Source organism: Canis lupus, chromosome 11 (assembly GCF_003254725.2).
Source record: "Canis lupus dingo isolate Sandy chromosome 11, ASM325472v2, whole genome shotgun sequence".
In the NCBI taxonomy this organism is placed as follows: domain Eukaryota; kingdom Metazoa; phylum Chordata; class Mammalia; order Carnivora; family Canidae; genus Canis; species Canis lupus.
In genome coordinates this window covers 67,104,964-67,125,244 of record NC_064253.1, presented here as the reverse complement: position 1 = coordinate 67,125,244, position 20,281 = coordinate 67,104,964, and the positions used below count along the sequence as shown (strand labels likewise).

General features: G+C 42.0%; 2 protein-coding genes across 7 annotated transcripts in view; one reads left to right on the top strand and one right to left on the bottom strand.

Moving 5' to 3' along the window:
* Positions 1–14,896, bottom strand: part of SLC31A1 (solute carrier family 31 member 1) — a 38,842-nt gene extending 23,946 nt beyond the window's left edge. Inside the window, exons 1-2 of the mRNA XM_025432142.3 lie at positions 14,815–14,896; positions 14,511–14,563 (exon numbers count right to left, since the gene is read on the bottom strand). Coding sequence (XP_025287927.1) covers positions 14,511–14,563; positions 14,815–14,896 — 135 coding nt within the window. The remainder of the gene's footprint in view (positions 1–14,510; positions 14,564–14,814) is intronic.
* The window catches only part of FKBP15 (FKBP prolyl isomerase family member 15), a 56,107-nt gene continuing 50,697 nt past the window's right edge, over positions 14,872–20,281 (top strand). For 2 of the 6 annotated variants that reach the window (XM_049091925.1, XM_035696756.2), the window contains exon 1: positions 14,875–15,050. In XM_049091925.1, coding sequence (XP_048947882.1) covers positions 14,998–15,050 — 53 coding nt within the window. In that variant the 5' untranslated portion in view covers positions 14,875–14,997. Of the gene's footprint in view, positions 15,051–20,281 lie in introns of all 6 variants that reach the window. The other 4 variants (XM_049091924.1, XM_049091923.1, XM_049091922.1 and 1 more) reach the window with 4 other exon arrangements.

Genomic DNA, 20,281 nt, shown 5'->3' with positions numbered 1-20,281 from the left:
AAATAAATACAATCCTAAAAAAAAAGTTTAGAATTTTTGTTATTAATGACGCATTAATAACATATAAACAATAAATGTTAATTACTTTCTTCTTAACTCAGGGATTTCTTAAAAGTGTGATCTCAGGGGACAAGGGAACATGTAGGTGTCTCAGTGGTTGAGTGTGTCTGCCTTCAGCTCAGAGTGTGATCTTGGTCTGGGGATCGAGTCCCGCATTGGGCTCCCTGTGAGGAGTCTGCTTCTCCGTCTGCCTATGTCTCTGCCTCTCTCTCTGTGTCTCTCATAAATAAATAGTCTTTTAAAAAGAAAAATAAAGCATTTATTCATTGTGATATCCAAAAGGGCAGAGCTAGCCTAGCCTCACTTAAAAATTTTTTAAATGATTTTATTTAAAAAAATCAAATATGGGGGGGCACCCCCATGCGGGATTCAACCCCAGGATCACACCCTGAGCCAAAGGCAGACGCTCAACCACTGAGCCACCGAGACATCCCGCCTCACTTAAAATTTACACATATTATCACCTGATAATCAAAGAACCTTCTGGGCTAACACTGAATTTAATACCAAACGGCTCATCTTTGAGATCTGAGAATTTTTCACCTACTATGTGAATAAAATCTCTTTGTTCCAGATGAAGGAATTTATACATCTTCTGTTGTTTTATTTTTCTAGACTAGTTGTGACATACCATAACTGAACTTCCAGAAAGGCAGACCTCAAATAGGAAATGCATGGTTTTGCTGACTAAAAAACAAACAAAACAAACCCCAAACCAACAAACTTCTGTGTGAAGAAACTTGGATATAGTTTCCAAAACGATTAAGGAAATTATGATTTGCTCCCAGGGTCTATCCCTAACCATTAACTCCTGCATCTCTGAGATTGGCAAGTCTGTCTGAGATCCTGCATAGCCCACCAAAAACAAATGAAAAAACCACAAGTAGGAAGCTGTGGGCAGAAAACATATTTTCCCATTGCTTTTTTATGGCGGCTCTCCAAGTATGCAAGGGAGTATATTCATTCTCTAACTAGTAAAACTATACCTACTTGTTGTGGGCCCTTGGGGAAACTACTTAATATGCTCTAAACTCAGTAATAAAAGTAGCTACCTCACAGGACTGTTTTTAGGACTGTTATGACGAGCTCACTAAAATAACAGCATAGTAGCTGAGAGGGCAAGTTAGTTTCTTCAAAGATAGGGCTGGCAGTAGCACTAATCTCATGACGGTGTGCCCACATACAGTGACCCTGGAATGCTGTATTGCATTGTTACTGCTTCATCTACTCTTCTCTCTAAACTTGGCATCAAGTGCAATTCTCTCTTTGTCTTTCATCCTCTGCTCCATAGCTAACCAACCTTTCTTTCTAACCTTTGCTATTCTCATTTTGGGAGTTTTCAGGGTGAGCTAGTATATCTTAGCCACTTAACTTCATCTGCAGGGACATCGGGACATCCTTCACCTATATTGAATCAGGTGGTCAGTAATTTGCTTTAATTTGATTCCAATTTGCATCCATGTTCTTTGAAATGTCTCAGTTTCAGGCTTCTCTCACCCTGTATAAAAGATGCTTTTTATGGGTGGTTTCCCCACCACCAAGTAATTCTCCAACACCAGCAGGGTGTCATTCAGTTCAACTGAATTCTACTACCCAGAGACAGCATCAAATTCCACAGGTGAAAGGCTTAGTCCTATAAGAATGCCCTCCACTTCAGATGCTAATTACAGACTCAGGTAGTTACCTGCACTTTCGACTGGAGATAAAAAATCAGAAGTCTCCACAACCCTTTCTCTTTGGGTTCAAGTGATTTGTTAGAGCACCCCACACGATGAAGGAAACCCATTTACTCAACAGATTACTGATTTATTACAAAGGATATTAAACACTATGAATTACTAGAGGCAAGGTCCTAAACAAAGGAGCTCTGTCCTGGTGTTTGGGACGTGGCACAGTGGTACATGGAAGTGTTCCGGTTCTCCAAGCCAAAAGCTCTTTCTTCTTTTTTTGTTTTTTTCTTTAAAAAAATTTTTTTTAATTGGAGTTCAATTTGTCAACATACAGCATATCACCCAGGGGTCATCCTGTAAAGTGCCCCCCTCTCTTCTTTTTTTCTAATGGAGGTTCCATTACACAGGCATGATTGATTAGATTATTGGCCACTGGTGACTGAACTCAATCTTCAGTCCCTTCTGCTGGGAGGCTGGGGACTGAAAGTTCCAATTCTCTGATCACTGGTTGGCTTTACTGGCAACCAAACTTAGAAGCCTCAGGGCTTTTTAAAAGGCATCACATTATAGTTGGATAGAGGCCAGGGAGGAAAGGGTAGAACATGAAGGTGGAGAGAATATATAATATGGTGTGTGGTGGATCATTGAGGCTCCAGACACATTTAGTGTTTTGATTTTGCAAAGAAAAGCCAAATAAAGTATCATAATTTATCATAAAAAGTTGTAAAATATATACAAAAGTAGACTGAATGTACTAATTGCCCAACTTGTACAATTATCAACTAAAGGCCAGCTTTGTCTTATCTATACCCCATTCATTCCCATGGCCTGCATAATTTTAATGCAAATTTCAGATATTACAACATTTTATTCATATGCATTTCTGTATCTCTGAAAGAAAGGGACTTTAGAAAAAGCAAAACAAAATACAATACAATTAACTCACCTGAAAAATTAACAATAATTCCTTAATACCTTCAGGTGTCCAGTTTGTGTTTGCATTTCCCTCAAGTGTCTTATACATTTTTAAGAACATAGACTTTACTTAGAAGATTAATTGACTCAAGTTTGTGTTCTCGATTTCCAACTAAATTACAAAGTGCTAAAAAAAAAGAGGTACCTCATTATAACATAACAAAGGACACCGTTATAGCTCTCATCACTTAGGAAATCTCATTCTATGCTAGTAATGGGATGCATACTAAATATATATTTCTTATATATAAATCACAACACCACACTTCAAAAAAATGTTTTTATTTCTATAGTCATTTTTTTTAAAGATTTTATTTACTTATTCATAGAGACACACAGAGAGAGAGAGAGGCAGAGACACAGGCAGAGGGAGAAGCAGGCTCCATCCACGCAGGGAGCAGACGTGGGACTCGATCCCAGGTCTCCAGGATCATACCCTGGGCTGCAGGCGGTGCCAAACCACTGCGCCACCAGGGCTGCCCTCTATAGTCATTTTAACTAGGATTTTGGGAGGGAAAAGGGATATACTCAAAACGCCATTTTAAGGGGTGCCTGGGTGGCTCAGTCAGTTAAATGCCTTCGGTTCAGGTCATGATCCCAGGAGTCTTGGGATAGGGCCCTGTGTCGGGCTCCCTGCTTGGCGGAGAGTCAACTTCTCCCTTCCTGAGTTCACATGCTCTTTATCTCAAATAAATAAATAAAATCTTAAGAAACAAACAAACCAAAAAAATGCTATCTTGAAATGAAAACACGGTACATTATCCATCCCATTTTTCTACATCCTAGTTTATTAAGAGTAGAGAAGGGGTAGTTAATTCTGTCCCTTAATTCTAAGCTATAACATAGCACCACATATCTTGTGGTATTTCTGAAACCAAAATAAAGGAAATGCTCTTCATGGTTAATTTCTAGAAAGCTTATATGGTCCCTTTTACAAGTTGTCCAAGTAACAGGCAGAAAGAAGCCTACTGAGGCATCTACCTTGAGCTACCCAGAAGTAGCTGGCATTGAAGAAAGTTTATATTTGAAAAGATGGGATCTACCTGGGTAAGCATGTGAGGCCCTGTCATCCTCTCCTCTGTAACTTTAGGAGTCAGAGTGCACAAGGGAGCTGAGCTATCTCCTATCCCAGAGTGTCTAAGTGCCTAAATATGGCCCTTAGACAAGTTTCCTTATTCTAAAATTAGAAAAGTCAACCCTAATCCAATTGTCTCTTCTAAATGTACAACTTTATTTATAAGTCAGATTTTGTATTCATCTGTATTCCCTCTTACCTTTTTTATTTCATACACATGAGATTTGTAGGAATACAAGGATACATGTTTATTTTGAGTTGAATATTCCTAGGTTATTCCTACTAAGTATTTCTAACTCCGTAGCTACCACTTAGCACATAGCAAGTAAATGAGGTCCAAATTTTTAACCGCAGCACAAAAAATGGCAGTGGGAACCAGAAGGAATGTGTGTGTACATTTACTTAAACACACACACACCCTACACACAAACATACACACATCCTTCTTCAAGAGTTTACTTGGTCTTTTGTCCCTTCCTGAATCATACTAAATGTGCACAGGGGTGGGTTGGAAGGTGTGTCACACTATGCAGGGAAAGGAAAGATATGGCACCTTGAGAGGGTAGCAAGATAGAGGCTAGATCACTCTGATCTCTTCCCAGACTCAATTCAAGGAGTATTTAAGTACCCTCTGCCCCAGGGGCTATAGGGAATTTAGAGATGAAGAAGACAGTGGCTCTTACTGAAACCTATAATTTACAGAACAAATTTCACAAATGGCTTAAGGCACTTAAAGAGAGAATGATAGAGGTGAGAAATGGAAGGAAGGAAGGTTAATAGGTCGAGTCAAGAGGTATGAGTGGATGACAGAATTCTGATCTGTTTTATGGTCCCTAGCTCCTCAGAAAGACATCTGATTGTTAGGGTACCACCAATTTCACAAAATTCTCACATTCCACAATCATCAAAAATGTGGGAAGCCAGTGAAAAATACACACAAGCAGACATCTCAGTTAGGATCTCTTTCTTGATCTTTCCACTTTCATTCCCTAGATGGACTGTAATAAACAGCTAATTTTCTGAATTCTCTATGTGTAAGTACTGGCAAAAGTGATTAGGAGACAGTTCCATTTTGTTCTGAGTTGTAACATTCACCTTACAAATTAACTGTAAGAGCATACTAGAAAGCACTAGAAAAATCTATATGATCGTGATATAGTTGGTGACTTTTGTCAGGTTTGCAACTCAACATCATTTTGGTGAGGTTGCTTATACTTGACCCTTACTTAAGATGTAGTCTCTGAATAACGAGATAAAAATTAAGATGTTTCAGGGGTGCCTGGGTGGCTCAGTTGGTTAAGTGTCTGATTCTCGACTTCAGCTCAGGTCACAATCTCAGGGTTGTGTTGGGCTCTGTGCTCAGCCAAGAGTCTGCTTGAGATTGTCTCTCTCCCACTCCCTCTGCCCCCACCAAACACATGCTCTCTAAGATGCTTACCTAAGATAGGTAAGGTACATCTTTAAAAATTAAGATACTTCACGAAAATGATATTTCTCATCTCTTTTGCTGTTTATTCACAATTAAAATCTCATAGAGAGACGCCCGGGTAGCTCAGTGGTTGAGTGTCTGCCTTCAGCTCATGGCATGATCCTGAAGTCCTGGGATCAAGTCCTACATTGGACTCCCCACAGGGACCTTGGTTCTCCCTCTGCCTGTGTCTCTGCCTCGCTTTGTGTCTCTCATGAATCAATAAAATCTTTAAAATCTCATAGAATACCAAAACTAGAAGAGTGTTTGATTATTAGGCTGATGTACATATTGTTTTGAGCCAGCAATTCCACCTCTAAATACAGTTGCCCTGTGAACAACACAGGGGTTGAAACACTGACCTCCAAGCAGTTGAAAATCTATGTATAACTTTTGACTCCCCAGTACTTAACTACTAATAGCCTACTGTTGACCAGAAATCTTACTGATAACATAGTCAAATAATATGTTGTTTTTTTTAAAGATTTTATTTATTTATTTGAGAGACACAGACACAGGCAGAGGGAGAAGCAGGCTCCATGCAGGAAGCCCGGCGTGGGACTCAATCCCAGGTCTCCAGGATCAGGCCCTGGGCTGAATGTGGCGCTAAACCACTGAGCCACCTGGGCTGCTCAATCAAAGTGTTTTGTGCCTTATATATGTTATATGCTATATTGCTACCATATAGTAAGCTTGCAAAAACGTTATTAAGAAGATCGTAAAGAAAATACATTTCAGTACCGTATTGTAAAAAATCCACCTGTAAGTGGACTCACACAGTTCAGACTCAGGTTGTTCAACAGTCAGCTGTATCTATCCTAAAGATACACTAACACATATGTCAAATGTTATATGAAAAAAGTTATTTGTTATAAGATGTCTGTGGTAGCAAAGCATCGAAAGTACAACATATTCATTGATTGGGCACTGATTAAATAAATTATCCTATTTCCATAAAATGGAATACTTTGCAGCCATAAATAAGAATGAGGAAGCTCTTTATATAGTCATACAGGATGATCTCCAAGCTATAGTATGAGATGAAAAAAGCAGGTGCACTGTATGGTAGCACATGTAAAAAAATTCAATAGGGTATAAAGTATACATACATTAATTGTAAACACACCTATACTATCTCTAGGGGTCAGGGCACAAGAAAGTGGTAACACTGTGATCCATAGGTAGGGAACTGGTCAGATGTGGGTAGGCCTAGAAGGGATATTTTTCACTAACCATCCTTTTGTACCTTTTGGATTGTGAACCATTAACCATTATATTTCATTAAATAGGGATATATTTCCTATTTAACAAAATTACATCATCAAGTCCAACTCCCCTATTTTACAGGTAGAGAAACGGAGTCCACAGTATTAAACTTAATGATAGTAGTATACCCTTTAGTCACCTGAACCCATAACATCTACTTCTCATATAGGCTTCTCTAACAGTGGTCTAACCACTCACCCCAAACCTCCCACTTCTCTAGATGGTTTGCAGCGAAGCAGGTAAGTAGGAAGAATTTCTGAGCTTTACATATCCTGTTTTAGTGACAAATAACATAGAAATTCCTGTTTTTCTTGCCCACTCTCATCTTTCTGTACAAAGAGGATCAAGTGTACAACTACATTCTTCACAGGGGCCTTTAGCAAAGCTTTTATTTGCCTGATTTGAATAGGACAACTCAAATTTGATATGTCAAGCAAACAAACTGAAAAGGTCTGTTAGTTATGCAATGATAGAAGGGCCTAAGTCCAATGGGGAGTAGATCTCCCAGCTACTATACTTCATTTCTCGGATACCCTTTGTTGTTGGCTAAGCCACATCCTAACATCTAGCAATCACGAGGTACACCCTTTTATACCTCTCTTACTGGATCCTTTTGTAGTCTTGATATATTTCCAATGTGCTAATTGTGAGTGCTTTAATATGATTTCTGTAGATTTCAGTATTTTACAGATACTGTAAGAGTAGAAAAAGTCCTGGACTAGATACAAGAGGCTCTGAGCTATAGACACGAGAGCCATATATTAGCCACATGGCATTAAAGCAAATCACTTAAAGCCAACAAATACTAGTTTCTTTATTGCAAAATGGACATAAAAATACCTACGCTCTGTCAATCTCATAGGGTTGTGAGGATCAAATAAAATATGTCAAAAATATTTTCTAAGATATAGTACAGATGAAATATAATTGGTAATAGTTTACTTACTCGTTAGATGACAAAATTAATCTCTAAAAGGAGATGTCCAAGTCACACATAGGGCTCATTTTCATGTCACTTGAAGTATATAACCCCCCACAGTTTGATTTAAAAAACACATGCCAGTCCGATAAACATACATTGGCGAAGCATTGCTTTAACTGCCTTCCTGTTATAGTCAAAGGCAGACAAAGGTACTCCTTGCTTAAATTTTCCTTTTTTTTTTTTTTTTTAAATAGTAGGCTCCACACCAATGTAGGGTTTGAACTCACGACCTTGAGATCAAGAGTCGCATGATCTACTGACTGAGCCAACCAGGCGTCCCTAAATCCTTTAATTATACAGGATTTTAATAATCTAGATCATAATGTTATTGCTTTGCCTATGAATACTGGGAATTAACTTGGTGTGAGGCAAAAACTAGAAAACATTTTAACTTCCCCTATTTTATTCCTCCCTCCCCCTTAAAAAAAAGATTTATTTATTTATTCAGGAGAGAAAGAGTGAGGGGCAGAAGATGCAGGGGTAGAGGAAGAGGGAGAGAAAATCTCCAGCAGACCCCTTGCCCCACTTGGGCACTGTGTGCGGCTTCTGTCTCACAACCCTGAGATCATAACCTTAGCCGAAATCAAGAGTCTGACACTTAAATGACTAAGCCACCCCAGTGCCCCTTCTCCCTCCCTTTAATTAATAAGGGATGATTTAATGGAAATGCATTTAAAGAGTCTACACAAAAATGAGAAAAGTTGTTTAATACCTTAGATTGAGGCTGCATGGTGTGGTGGAAAGGTACTAGGCTAGGAATCAGAAGAGCTAGGTTCTAGATCTGGCTCTTGGGACTTATTATCTGTGTAACACTGAGGAACTCACTTTCCTTGTTCATTCACTCAAATGTATTGTGTACCTATGGAGTTACGGAACTATAATGAACCCCTGTCCTCAAGAGAAGGAGATAAATATTACTGATGAAACACAGTATAAGATGTACTAAGATACAGATCATGCACAGGGTTGTGTGGAAGCTGATAAGAAGCCATCAAAAAAGGTAGAGGAAAAAAAATTAGGAGAGAGGAATGGGGGCCAGCGGGTCCAAAGTTAGCAGCATGCCTTGGCCTTTTATTTTTAAAACCAAGAGACTAAGTTCTAGGTGCTCTAAACTGCTTCAAAATTGTGTCAACACTCAGCACAGTCTCATTAACACCTCTACGACCTATTTAGAGAAAGACTCAACCTGGTTAAAAAGGTCCTGTAATGTTTCACTGGTTGCTAGCATTTTGTTCTCTATAGTGTATAGGTTTCCTCCAAATCATTTCTCTATTTACTTTTGCAGGTTTCCATCTCAGTATGCTGTAGTGCATAATGTTCTCAGCCTACAAAAGCAGGTTGTATACAAAAGCCCAGGGCCTTTGTGTAAAGGAAAAGAGGTAGGGTGGACCCTTCTCAACCCTTTCCTTTTCCGCAGGGCTTTGCATTCCTAAGGATGCGCCCCTCCTCTGCATGGGGATGTTACCTAAATCTGAAATTATATCACTCAAAGCAGTGGAACTTCAAAAGCGTTTCCTTCCCAGTCCCTACTGTAAGCTCTCTTTTGACATAAATGGCTTGTTTTAATGTATTAAGTATCAGACTCTTGATGACTTCTCCATAGCAAACTAAAGAAAACTTTTAATTTTCTAAACAGCTTTATTATGCTAAAAGCTGCCTGTGGGAGTGCCAGCATCAGCCACCTGCCCTGTCTTCTCTCCTCCCTTTCCCACAATCTCACCTGGCTTGCCAACTTTTTTTTTTTTTTTTAAAGTGGGCACATGAGCCTACCGCAGGGCTTGAACTCATAACCCTGAGATCAAGATCTGCACTGCTTAACCGGTTAAGTCACCCAGGCGCCCCCTGGCTTGCCAACTTTAAATGGCAGAGTTTTCTGGGGGATGCCTGGTCACTGACTTATCTGTAAACACTTGCTGTTCTAGTGATAATTAGGCCATCTTCTTTTTTGTAGACTTTTGGTGAGGAAGGTACAAAGAAGAATCAACAGTAGAGCCAAACCAGAAGTAGGACAGGCAAAGACTCAAGGTTCGGAGACCCCTGAGAGTATGGCATAAATTGTTTCAGTCACACTCAGTCTAGAACCTTTGTTTTTCTCAATTCAAAATTGAGATTATAATCCAAAGAAAAACTGGATTGAGGTTTTTAAGGGCTAATACCCATTTCCCAAGTACTGTTCACCATGCCTTATCTCATTCAATCCTCAGCAACTCCACATTCTAAGAACTGTTAGGAAAATGAAGTGGAGGTGTGCCTGGCTGGTTCAGTCAGCGGAGCAGGCGACTCTTGGTCTTGGGGTTGTGAGTTTGAGCTCCACATTTGGTGTGAAGATTACTTAAAAAAAAAGATCTTGAAAAAAAAAGGGAAAAGTAAAGCGTATCCTTACACAGGAAATTTTCACTTTTTATGTCATAAATTCCTAAACCACTTGAATTTTTAAATTTCAGTCATGTCATTTAGGGGTGGCTGGGTGGCTCAGTTGGTTAAGCATCTGCCTTCAGCTCGTCATGATCCCAGAGTCCTGGGATCGAGCCCTGTGTCCTGTGTCTGGCACCCTGCTCGGTGAAGAGCCTGCTTCTCTCTCTCCCTCTGCCCTTTCCCCCTGCTTGTGCTCTCTCTCTCTTGCTCACTCTCTATCTCAAATCAGTAAACAAAATCTTAAAAAAAAAAAAAAAAAAAGTCATTTAGGATAAATAATCCCATTTCCTACATGGCTAAGTAGAAACTTATCTCCTTGGCCTTCAAAGTATTAGACAAATATGGCCCTAGTCTCCCTTTCAATTTTAATCCACTACTTCCCTATGTGTTCTACTGTCTTATACTCTTAGCAAACAATCCCACAGGATTCTCTTAACTGATTTAAATGATAACACACCACCTAGGCTAGTCTCTAATATCATGGGATCAACACTTTTTTCTTTCCCTCAGTGAAGCTGGGTGCTTATCAAGTATCAGGTAGGTTTGTTCATAAATCAATTTATGCCAGTTGTGTTTATTAATGTAAGAATATAATTTAATAAAGTATTATGAAAAGCAATTAAGGGAAGTGACAAGAGGAAAATAACAGCAGCGCTAATATTGAGTACTTGCTACCTGCCAGACGCTGTTCTAAGTGCTTTACATGAATTGACTCCTATAATCTTCACAAGAACCCTTAGAAGCTAGATACTATCGTTGTCCTTATTTTCTAAAGGAGAAAACTGAGCAACTTGCCCAAGACCTGTATAACTAATAAACGGCAAAACAACTTGGCTCCAGAGCTTAAGAATTTACTGTACTATACTGTGTGGACTCTGGTAGTTGTTTCTATGAAAACCAAGTTGAAAGCTTTAGAAAGACTAGATAAAGATGAATCACACAGACACATACAACTACTTTACTTTGTACGTCAAAGTAGCCATAGATATGTCAACAGATGAGCATGGCTGTGTTCCAATAAAACTATTTACAGAAACAAGCAGAAGGCAAGGACAAGGTCTGGCCCCCTCCCTGGGGCCCACACCCCAATAAAAGGCTTATTTTAAAGAATGGCAAAAGGATGCTTATGCTTTAAGTTAAAATCAAATGTTAAAGGTCTATGTGTAACTAATACCTGTGTGATTCCGGTCTTATTTTTTTTAATTAGCCAACTGTTGGCCCTAATTGCATCAAATAAGAGGGCAACTCTGGTCTTGTAAGAAATTTGTGCCTTCTCTCCTGCCTTTGTACTTTTGCCAAAGCCACTCTCTCAATCTGGAGAACCTTATTTCCTCATTTCCACTTGGAATCCCACTCATCTTCAAAGCCCATTATCTAATCCCACATACTCCTCCAAACTAGATATGATCTCTTCTTCCTTTGAAATCCTACAATAATTAATTTCTACTTATGGAATTTACTTCGCTATGTTCCTCTCTATAATTATTTGTATACTTCAATTATCTCCACTGTTCAACTATAAGCACTTTGAGGACAAGAACAATGACTTATTCATTTTCCTATTCCAGGCAACACCCAGCACAGTGCCTTACACAGAGAAGGTTTTCAGACATTTCTTGAACTGTCTTCTAACATTTTTCTGTTTTCAGTAACTGAACAGAAAGAACACAATACTAACTCCCCTAAACCTATATTCAATTCATATTGCTATCACCACACCTATCATCTAACCTGGCCATAACTTTAAACTTTAATAGTTGTTTTTTTTTTTTTAAGGTATTTATTCATGAGAGACAGAAAGAGAGAGGCAGAGACATAGGCAGAGGGAGAAGCAGGCTCCTTGTGGGGAGCCCAACGCGGAACTCGATCCCAGGACCTCAGGATCATGACCTGAGCCGAAGGCCAATGCTCCATGTCTGAGCCACCAAGGTACCCTAATCTTTAATATTTACAATGCATTCACTAGTACAGATTAGTATGAGTGCACCTATATATAAAAATTATCATCTCTATAGCAAGTTTGTTGGTAATTTGAAAGGAACTGTTAAAATTGCCACTTCCTGGTTAATCTGTGGAGGGAGTCCATATATTTTATAAATACATCTAAAAACTGTGTATTTAGGCAAAACAAACAAACAAACAAACAAAAATGCTTAATTCCAACCTGAGATCAGGGTTGTGCCTTCCTTACCTCTGTATCCCCAGCAGTACTTAATAGATATGTGGGTCTATTCCACTCCTTTTACAAAGTGTTTAGGGAGACTGGTCCAAGCTCAAGGTGAGTTAGAAGGACTGGGATGGGAATTCAGGTTTCCCGATTCCTGGTCCAATATTCTAATTCAGGATGACAGTGGCTTTTTATTTAATTTTCCCCTCAATTTTTAAAAAAGATCTTATTTCTTTACTTATTAGAGAGAAAGCACAGGTGGAGGGAGGGGCAGAGTGAGAGAGGGAATCTCAAGCAGAATCTCCTCCACTGAGCATGGAGCCTAATGTGGGGTCGATCTCATGACCTGAGCTGAAATCAAGAGTCAGACATTTAAGCAACTGAGCCAGCCATGGGCCCCAACAGTGGCTCTTCAATGTACCTTGATTACATTGAATTGCAATGTAATCCTGCAATTCAAATCCTGAAAGACTGAGGAAACCTCACCACCATCTTCCCCTTTCTCGGAACTAAGGGCTGTGTTCCCACAATGGTGACCTGGGCATGCAGATCTCTGGTATCTCGATTGCCAAAACGCTGATCCAGATTTTACATGCCTACCTATCTAAAAAGGCTACTTAAATACCCTGAATGAAAATATCCCGAACTCAAGAATTCAAGATAAGTACTCAAGTGATCTTTTAGCATGTGTTTAAAAGCACTATTCAGATGTTTCAGTGCTGGAGTAACGAAGACCAGTACTGGGGAAAGGGTTAGAAAGAGTGATGTCACTTAGGCAGTTTATTTTCCTTTCTTGAGAGGTAGCCAAGTTCATATCGTAAACAGAGGTGCTGCAAAGAGTTTCAGTTCTATTGCTTAGCCTCCAGTTGCATCACTGTTTTCACTGTCAGCCTTCATTGCTTTAACCATCGTAATCTGTAAAATGGACACAGGAAGCAGATAACAGCCCTGTCCCTCAGTTTAATGGAGGAATACTCTACCAATAAAAATCGGAGTTACACATTCTAACTATTCTATCCTCCTTTCCCGTCCCCTAGAGCTTTAAACGATAGTAAAACAATCTTCAGCTAACAAAAGAGATGAAGCAACCCTGAGAGTTCCCAGCTAGCACAGCATTTTTATCTTTCTGGAAGGCAAGAGCCACTGCTGGGCTCTGGGGATCACACTTGAAAAAATTCCTAAGAGCATGAATTAAGGAATGGGCATAAGGATGAATTCCATTACGCAGTCTAACAAAGGGTAAGAACCCACTATTACCAAGGCACAGCGCTCTGTGACACAGGTGACATCAAGGAATAAAACAGTCTCCGTCCTTGAGGAGCTTACAGTTTAGTAGGAGCACACAGAAAGAAGTAAACTATACTGGAAAGCAGGACAAGGGAAGTGCCGAGAGGTGTGAAGTTCTCTAGGAAGTGAATCACTACCAATCATCTCACTTTAATTTCAAGTGAACAGAGTAAAACATCCCGGTAAGGGCCACCTGTTGTACTAATCTGATCTGGAGAAGCCTTGGGTGAAAGAACCCCGTTGAGATCTACGGAAACGGATGCGACAGTGATACAGTACCTGCTCATCCAGATAGAGGGTAAACCTTGGCTAAACCAGGCTTACCCTGAGATTGTTTCCAGAATCCTATCAGCTTACCAAAGAAACACTTTCTATAGGATACAGAGAGGGTGGAAAGTGGAGACGGAGAAGTCCCCAACAACTGATGTTGACTTAGGTGTGTGGCAAGAAGACAGCAAAATCCAGACCAAGATTGGGACTGGGGATTTCCACTGCTGAAGTCTCGTCCTTTCCATCACTCACTCCCGGAACATCCCAGCTCTTCGGTACCCCACCTGCACAAGGAGGGGAATTCTCTCCAGACCCATGCCACAGTCGAGCGGTAACCACTCTGTAAGGGCGAACTGTGCTTAAGGGTCGATGAGGTTCTCATTCCCCCAGTCGGTCCCGATTCAAGAGACCAGGGATCCAGCGCCAGTCTGCCCTTTACTCCGTGCGACCTCGGACTAGTCATCCAAGTGCTTATTACTTCGTGTCCCCTATTGCAAGTTCTGGGGCTATGAGGAGGAGGCTGGGATTTCAGTCCGATGACCTCTGAGGTCTAAAAGCTTCTTGGCCAGCCGGCACATAGGAGCCCTGGACAAAGAGCCCGCTGAATAAACAGCGAGGTCGGCCACGGGGGACAAGCGGAAGGGACGACAGGCCCGTTTCATAGACGGGGAAAGTGAGGCACCGGACACCCAACCCCAAGGTCACCCCTAGCTCTGTCACTGCAGGGGGCCAGCCGAAAAGATCAGTTCTCCGGACCGCCAGCCCCAGGCCCTGTCTCCTTTCGCAAAGCAGAGCGGAGCCGCATGGAGGGTCCTGGTCCGGCGGGGAGAGGACCGTGCCCCAGCCGGAGGCGGGAGCGGGCTGGGGGTGCTTACCTTCCAGATCGACTCCCGCCGCCGGCGCCGCCCTCTTAGAACCTCAACCCGTCACCACCTCCACGACTCTTCGGAAGCCCCCTCCACCTCTGCCGGGCTCTACGTGTCCACGACCGCCACCGAGGCCGCGGATTCCCGCCCCCGCCCCGCCCCTGCCCCGCCCCCTGCCGCGTCGGCCAATCCCTGCGCGGGATTTCGGAGATCCCGCGGGTTTCACCGCCTCCGCAGGCTGCAGGAGCCTGACGTCACGGGCGCGCGTGCTCGCGAGGCCCTCCCATTTGCCTTCCGCACCCCCCCTCCCCACCTTCTCCCGCGCCTAGACCCCTCCCCGCGGAACAACCGTGCGAGAGTTCGTCCTGCCGGAAAGCAGCACGCCGCCGCGGCATTTCACGACAGCACAAGCCCCGAAAACACTCTTACTTCCCCCTCCACCTCCCACCTCCGTCCCCCGCCCCTCGCGCCCTGCGGCTGGGAGAAAGGCACCGCGATGTTCGGTGGGGGAGACGAGGACGACACCGACTTCCTGTCGCCGAGCGGCGGGTGAGTGACCGAGAAGCTTGGGACAGGGGGCGTAGCTTAAGGGAACTGGGCAGGTGGCTGGAGGGGTCGCTCTGGTGTCAGACTTCTCCCCGACTTCCGGGTCCGGACCCCCCGCCACGTTCCGGAGCCCCGCAGGTCTCCAAACTGTGCTGTGTCGGGGCCCCTCGGTGCTGGACCTGGCATGTCCCTCGTCCCTCAGGAGGGCCCTGAGGTTCGCCTTTTGCTTTGTGGTTGAGTTTGTCCTGTGAGAGCATCTGGCTCAGGGCTTATAGGAGTCAGCTGGGGGCTCGTAGGAGACTTTCTCTTCCCCGTGGACAAGGCAGTGACACCTGAGAGTTCCCTGGCCCTTGTGGGTCAGCTCCAGCATCCTTTAGGGCCCAGCCCGGATGTCCCCTTTGGGCGCTTTCCCTTCTCCCACAGACCCAGGCACGATGCCTCGCTTCTTTTCCTCCTTATTCCTACAGCTAGGCTAGTGAATAACCCCCCTGTCCTTACTAGGTTATGAACCCTGGCAGAACAGGGACTCCTGCTGCTGCTCATCTCTGCCTGGCGCTCAGCACAGCGCATCGTGTGTGCTCCGGAAGTGCCTGTTGAGTGAGTGACAGCTGTGAAGTTGTCCTCCAAAGCTTAGAAGCCCTGCAAGAGACCGCTGCCCCCCCCCCCTCCCCGCCCTAACACAAACCAGCCTGGGGCACAGCTCTCCAACCCACAGGGGTTTGTCTCTTCCCATAATCAGGTTAGCCTTTTCCCTCGCGTTGCGTTACTAAGGCAGCTTGATCCCTTTGAAAGTGAGCTGCCAATCCTGATATTTCAGAGCCTTTTCTTTGGACATGTTTTTTTGTTTTTTTTTTAAATTAATTTATTTATGATAGTCACAGAGAGAGAGAGGCAGAGACACAGGCACAGGCAGAGGAAGAAGCAGGCTCCATGCACCGGGAGCCCGACGTGGGACTCGATCCCGGGTCTCCAGGATCGCGCCCTGAGCCAAAGGCAGGCGCCAAACCGCTGCGCCACCCAGGGATCCCCGGACATTTTTTTTTTTTAACACATTTAAGAATGTACAGAAGGATGACCGAAACCCCAACATACACTCCTCATCTTACCGCTGAGAGGTCACAAAAATGGTTAAGCTGCTGTGCCTACTCTCCTCTCAAGTTGCTTCTAGTCCTGTTGAAGAGTTGATACAATAGTGGCCGTAATGACACGGCCCTCTTTTGGTCTTGAATACGATCTTTTGACTTAAACTGTGACTGGCGGTATATTACCCACCCTTACGTCCTTTTTTCACCCTCACCACGTTGTGCCACCCCGCTTTCACTTTAGGTGGTCCACACCGACTGAGTTCCACTTTGAGTTCTTTCAGTTGCTCAGTTATTTTTAGACTCTGCTTTGGTTCCTTTTTCCCTATTTCCACCCGAAACAGTCACTAAAATTTCCACATAGTCCAGCCTGCTGCTGTTGTCTGTGTAGTCACCTTTTTGATTGAGGCTTAACTCACCTATTTTTTTTTTTTTAAATCTGATGAGCTAGCAAATAGATTCAGGTGAAAAATAAAGAGATGAACCGAATTTAAAATAAGCAAAAGAAGGACACCTGGGTGGCTCAGCGGTTGAGTGCCTGCCTTCTGCCCAGGGCGGAATCCCAGGGTTCTGGGATCGAGTCCCGCGTGGGATTCCCCGCAGGGAGCCTGCTTCTCCCTCTGCCTCTGTCTCTGCCTCTCTCTCGGTCTCTCATGAATAAATAAATAAAATCTAAAAAAAAGTAAATAAAATAAGCAAAAGAGCTATTTCTCCAAAGAAGATGATGTACAAATTGCCAGTAAGTACATAAGAAGATGTTCAACATCATTGGTTATTACAGAAAGGCAAATCAAGTCCGCAAAAAGATACCACTTCACACCCACTAGAATGGCTGTTTATCAAAAAGACAGTGTGGTGGTAAGGATGTAGAGAAATTGGAACCAAATACAAATTTGCTTTGTAAGGTAGTGAGTTACTGCAAATATGGCCATGCAAGCTGAAACTACAAAGTAAGCTTGATAATCAGTGGGAAAGATTACAGTTGTTTCATGGTCTTTTAAAAATTTTGGTTGAGACAAACTGTTGATTCCTTAAGATTTAGTGTTTTCTGTTTTCAAAAATTTATAAAGAGGGGCGCCTGGGTGGCTCAGTCAGTTAAGTACCTGCCTTCCACTCAGGTCATTTTTTCTGGGTCCTGGGATTGAGTCCTGCATCAGGCTTACTGCTCAGTGGGGAGTCTGCTTCTCTGTCTACCTCTGCCGCCCCCCACCCACTTCATGTGCGAACAGTCTCTCTCTCAAATGAATAAAAATAAAATCTTAAAAAAAAAAACTTATCAAGGAAAAAATCAAGAGTGCTTACCTCTGTGTGTACAGCTTATTTTGTGTGTGTGTGTGTGTGTGTGTGTACAACTTATGATAAGGAGTGGGGATTTCTTCTATGCCTTGGGAAATTGTCATATTTCTAAGTTTGGATCAGCTTCTGACATTTTATCCTTTGTGTTTTCAATGTTGTAAAATACTTCCAAGAGTTCCTTTAATGTGAAGTTTTTTGGTATGTCATTTCTTCTGGGACATTCATCATAACCACTTATATATATATTGATGTTTTCCCTCATTAGGTTCTTCTAACTGCACATTTAGCCTCTCAAACAGCAGTGACGTTAACAGTTCCACAGTTTACCATTTCTTCTATAACTTCATTTATACTATGACCTAAATTTCACTTCCAGCATTATCACATTAGTTTCTGTGCTGTACTTTTATCTTTGTTGGCCAATTCTGTCTTTTGAATATCTGTTTTTGTAAAATGTCATATGGGTTTATCACTGGGAGACAAGACGGCACCAAGCGCACCCTTTGCTCTCTGTCTCTGAATTGAAAAACAGGTGTGCAGTGTCCAATCACCAAAAGACTGAAAAAAGTGATAAAATTGTTCACTGTTCATGAGGGGTATCTGTTATGTAGTGATTTGTAGACTGAAGAACTAGCTGCAGAGTTTGCACTTTATGCACTAACAGTTAATATACCATTATAAGTTAAATTTGAACTGTGTTAAACTAGTGTTAGTTTAATTAAAACATGTTTTGGTTTTTTTTTTTAAAGACTTATTTATTCATGAGAGACACACAGAGAGGCAGAGACATAGGCAGAAGCAGAAGCAGGCTCCCTCTGGGGACCCTGATGCAGGACTCTATCTCAGGACCCCAGGATCATGACCTGAGCCAAAGGCAGATGCTCAACCACTGAGCCACCCAGGTGCCCCTAATTAAAACATGTTAACTGAAGATGTTACGTGTAGGAACTGTGCAAGCTGAGGGCTTCTCATAGTAAGGCATTAACTTTCATAAAGTGAAACTACAGGATATAAAAGGATAAATAGGCACATTAATAAAGAAGACTTTAACAAACATCTCCCAAACCAAGGATAAAGTGGATAAAAAATTACTAAGAATATATCTTTTAAAGGGGGGAAAAAGCCTTTTGAATTAATATTTTTTTCATATCAATTTGTTTTGTATATGGCTGTGCCTTTTGGAACTTTATAAGAGATACTTTAACAATCTTTTTTTTTTTTTTTTAAAGATTTTATATATTTATTTGAGAGAGAGAGACAGAGCATGAGTGAGGGGAGAGGGAGAAAGAGAAGCAGGCTCCCTACTGACCGCATGTGGGGCTTGATCCCAGGACCCTGAGATCGTGACCTGACCTGAAGGCAGCTGCTTAGCCAACTGAGCCACCCAGGCACCCTGTAAGAGATTCTTTAAGTTCACTTTGTTCACTAGGTAAAAATATTTCGGAGAAGCCTATAAATGAATGTTAAAGCTCCCAACTTTTATGCAACAAGCAGTCTGCTACTGATTGAAAATGACAGGGTCAATAACACCAGTCCTGTGTTCTTTTCCAGATTCCTGGCCTGAGATAGTTCTTGGTGGCTCAGTTAATGTGGCTTTTCTGAGCAGGCCCATCAAAGACATGAAATCTTTTAGTTCTAGGCATTAAACTGTGCCCCTAAACATACACAGCAGCTAATTGAATGATAAAAGGCTTAGTAAACAAAGTGGTACTGATCACTTATTTTTGTTCCCAGTAATAACCAGAGAAACCAAATCAAATTTTAAGATAGAGGGGACGCCTGGGTAGTGCAGGTTGAGCGTCTGCCTTCGGCTCAGGTCATGATCCTGGGATCTGGGATCGAGTCCCACTTGGGGATCCCTGTGAGGAGCCTGCTTCTCCCTCTGCCTATGTCTCTGCCTCTCTCTGTGTGTCTCATGAATAAATAAATAAAATCTTAAAAAAAAAATAAGATTGAGAATACTGAAAGATTCATCAACGGTCTCTGATTCAGCTATTCCTTCTTTGTTTTTTCCTGAGGAAGTAGAACATATGACAGTAGGTATTGCAGCTGCTTTCCACTTCCTCTTATAACTGTAACTTGCTGTAAATATACTTCTTAATTTTCAAGTATTTTGACTTGATTCCATTTAGGATAGTCAAGCCTAGGAGAAGTGAGAGTATTAGTGCCTGAGATAGCTGTTGAGGTAATTGATAATCTGTGTTCCAAGTTTCTAAGCCTCTTCAAATCCATGTTTAACCTAAAAGTGATAATCAGAAGGCTTGCTTGTTTTTTGATTTTGCTTTTTCTTAACTCTTTTCCTACCATCATGACTTTGAAGTGAAGAAATATGTGAATGTCTGCTAAGTGTATGGTACTTTATTTCAGCTAATAGCATTTCATAGTTGTGGTCAATTTGTGCATTGATTGATCATGCTTTCTCCCTTACAGGGGTATGAGTTCAAGCAACATTGGATATGTGCACATATGTATACAACACATAGTGTGTACTTTGTGTCAGGTACCATACTAATAAATATGCATTATCATATTTACTTTTCCTCACTAGTGTATTAGGTAGTTTTTACTATTATATCCATATTGCACATGGAAAGTTAAGAGTCAGAGAGGTAAGTTGCTTAGGGTCATACAGCTAAAAAGTAAAAGAGAGGTAAGCAGGGATGCCTGGGTGGCTCAGCAGTTGAGCATCTGCCTTTGGCTCAAGGCATTAACCCAGGATCTGGGATTGAGTCCCACATCAGGCTCCTTGCAAGAGGCCTGCTTCTCCCTCTGCCTGTGTCTCTGCCTCTCTCTCTGTGTCTCTTATGAATAAATAAATAAAAATTAAAAAAAAATCCAGCAAGCAGATTTCTACTA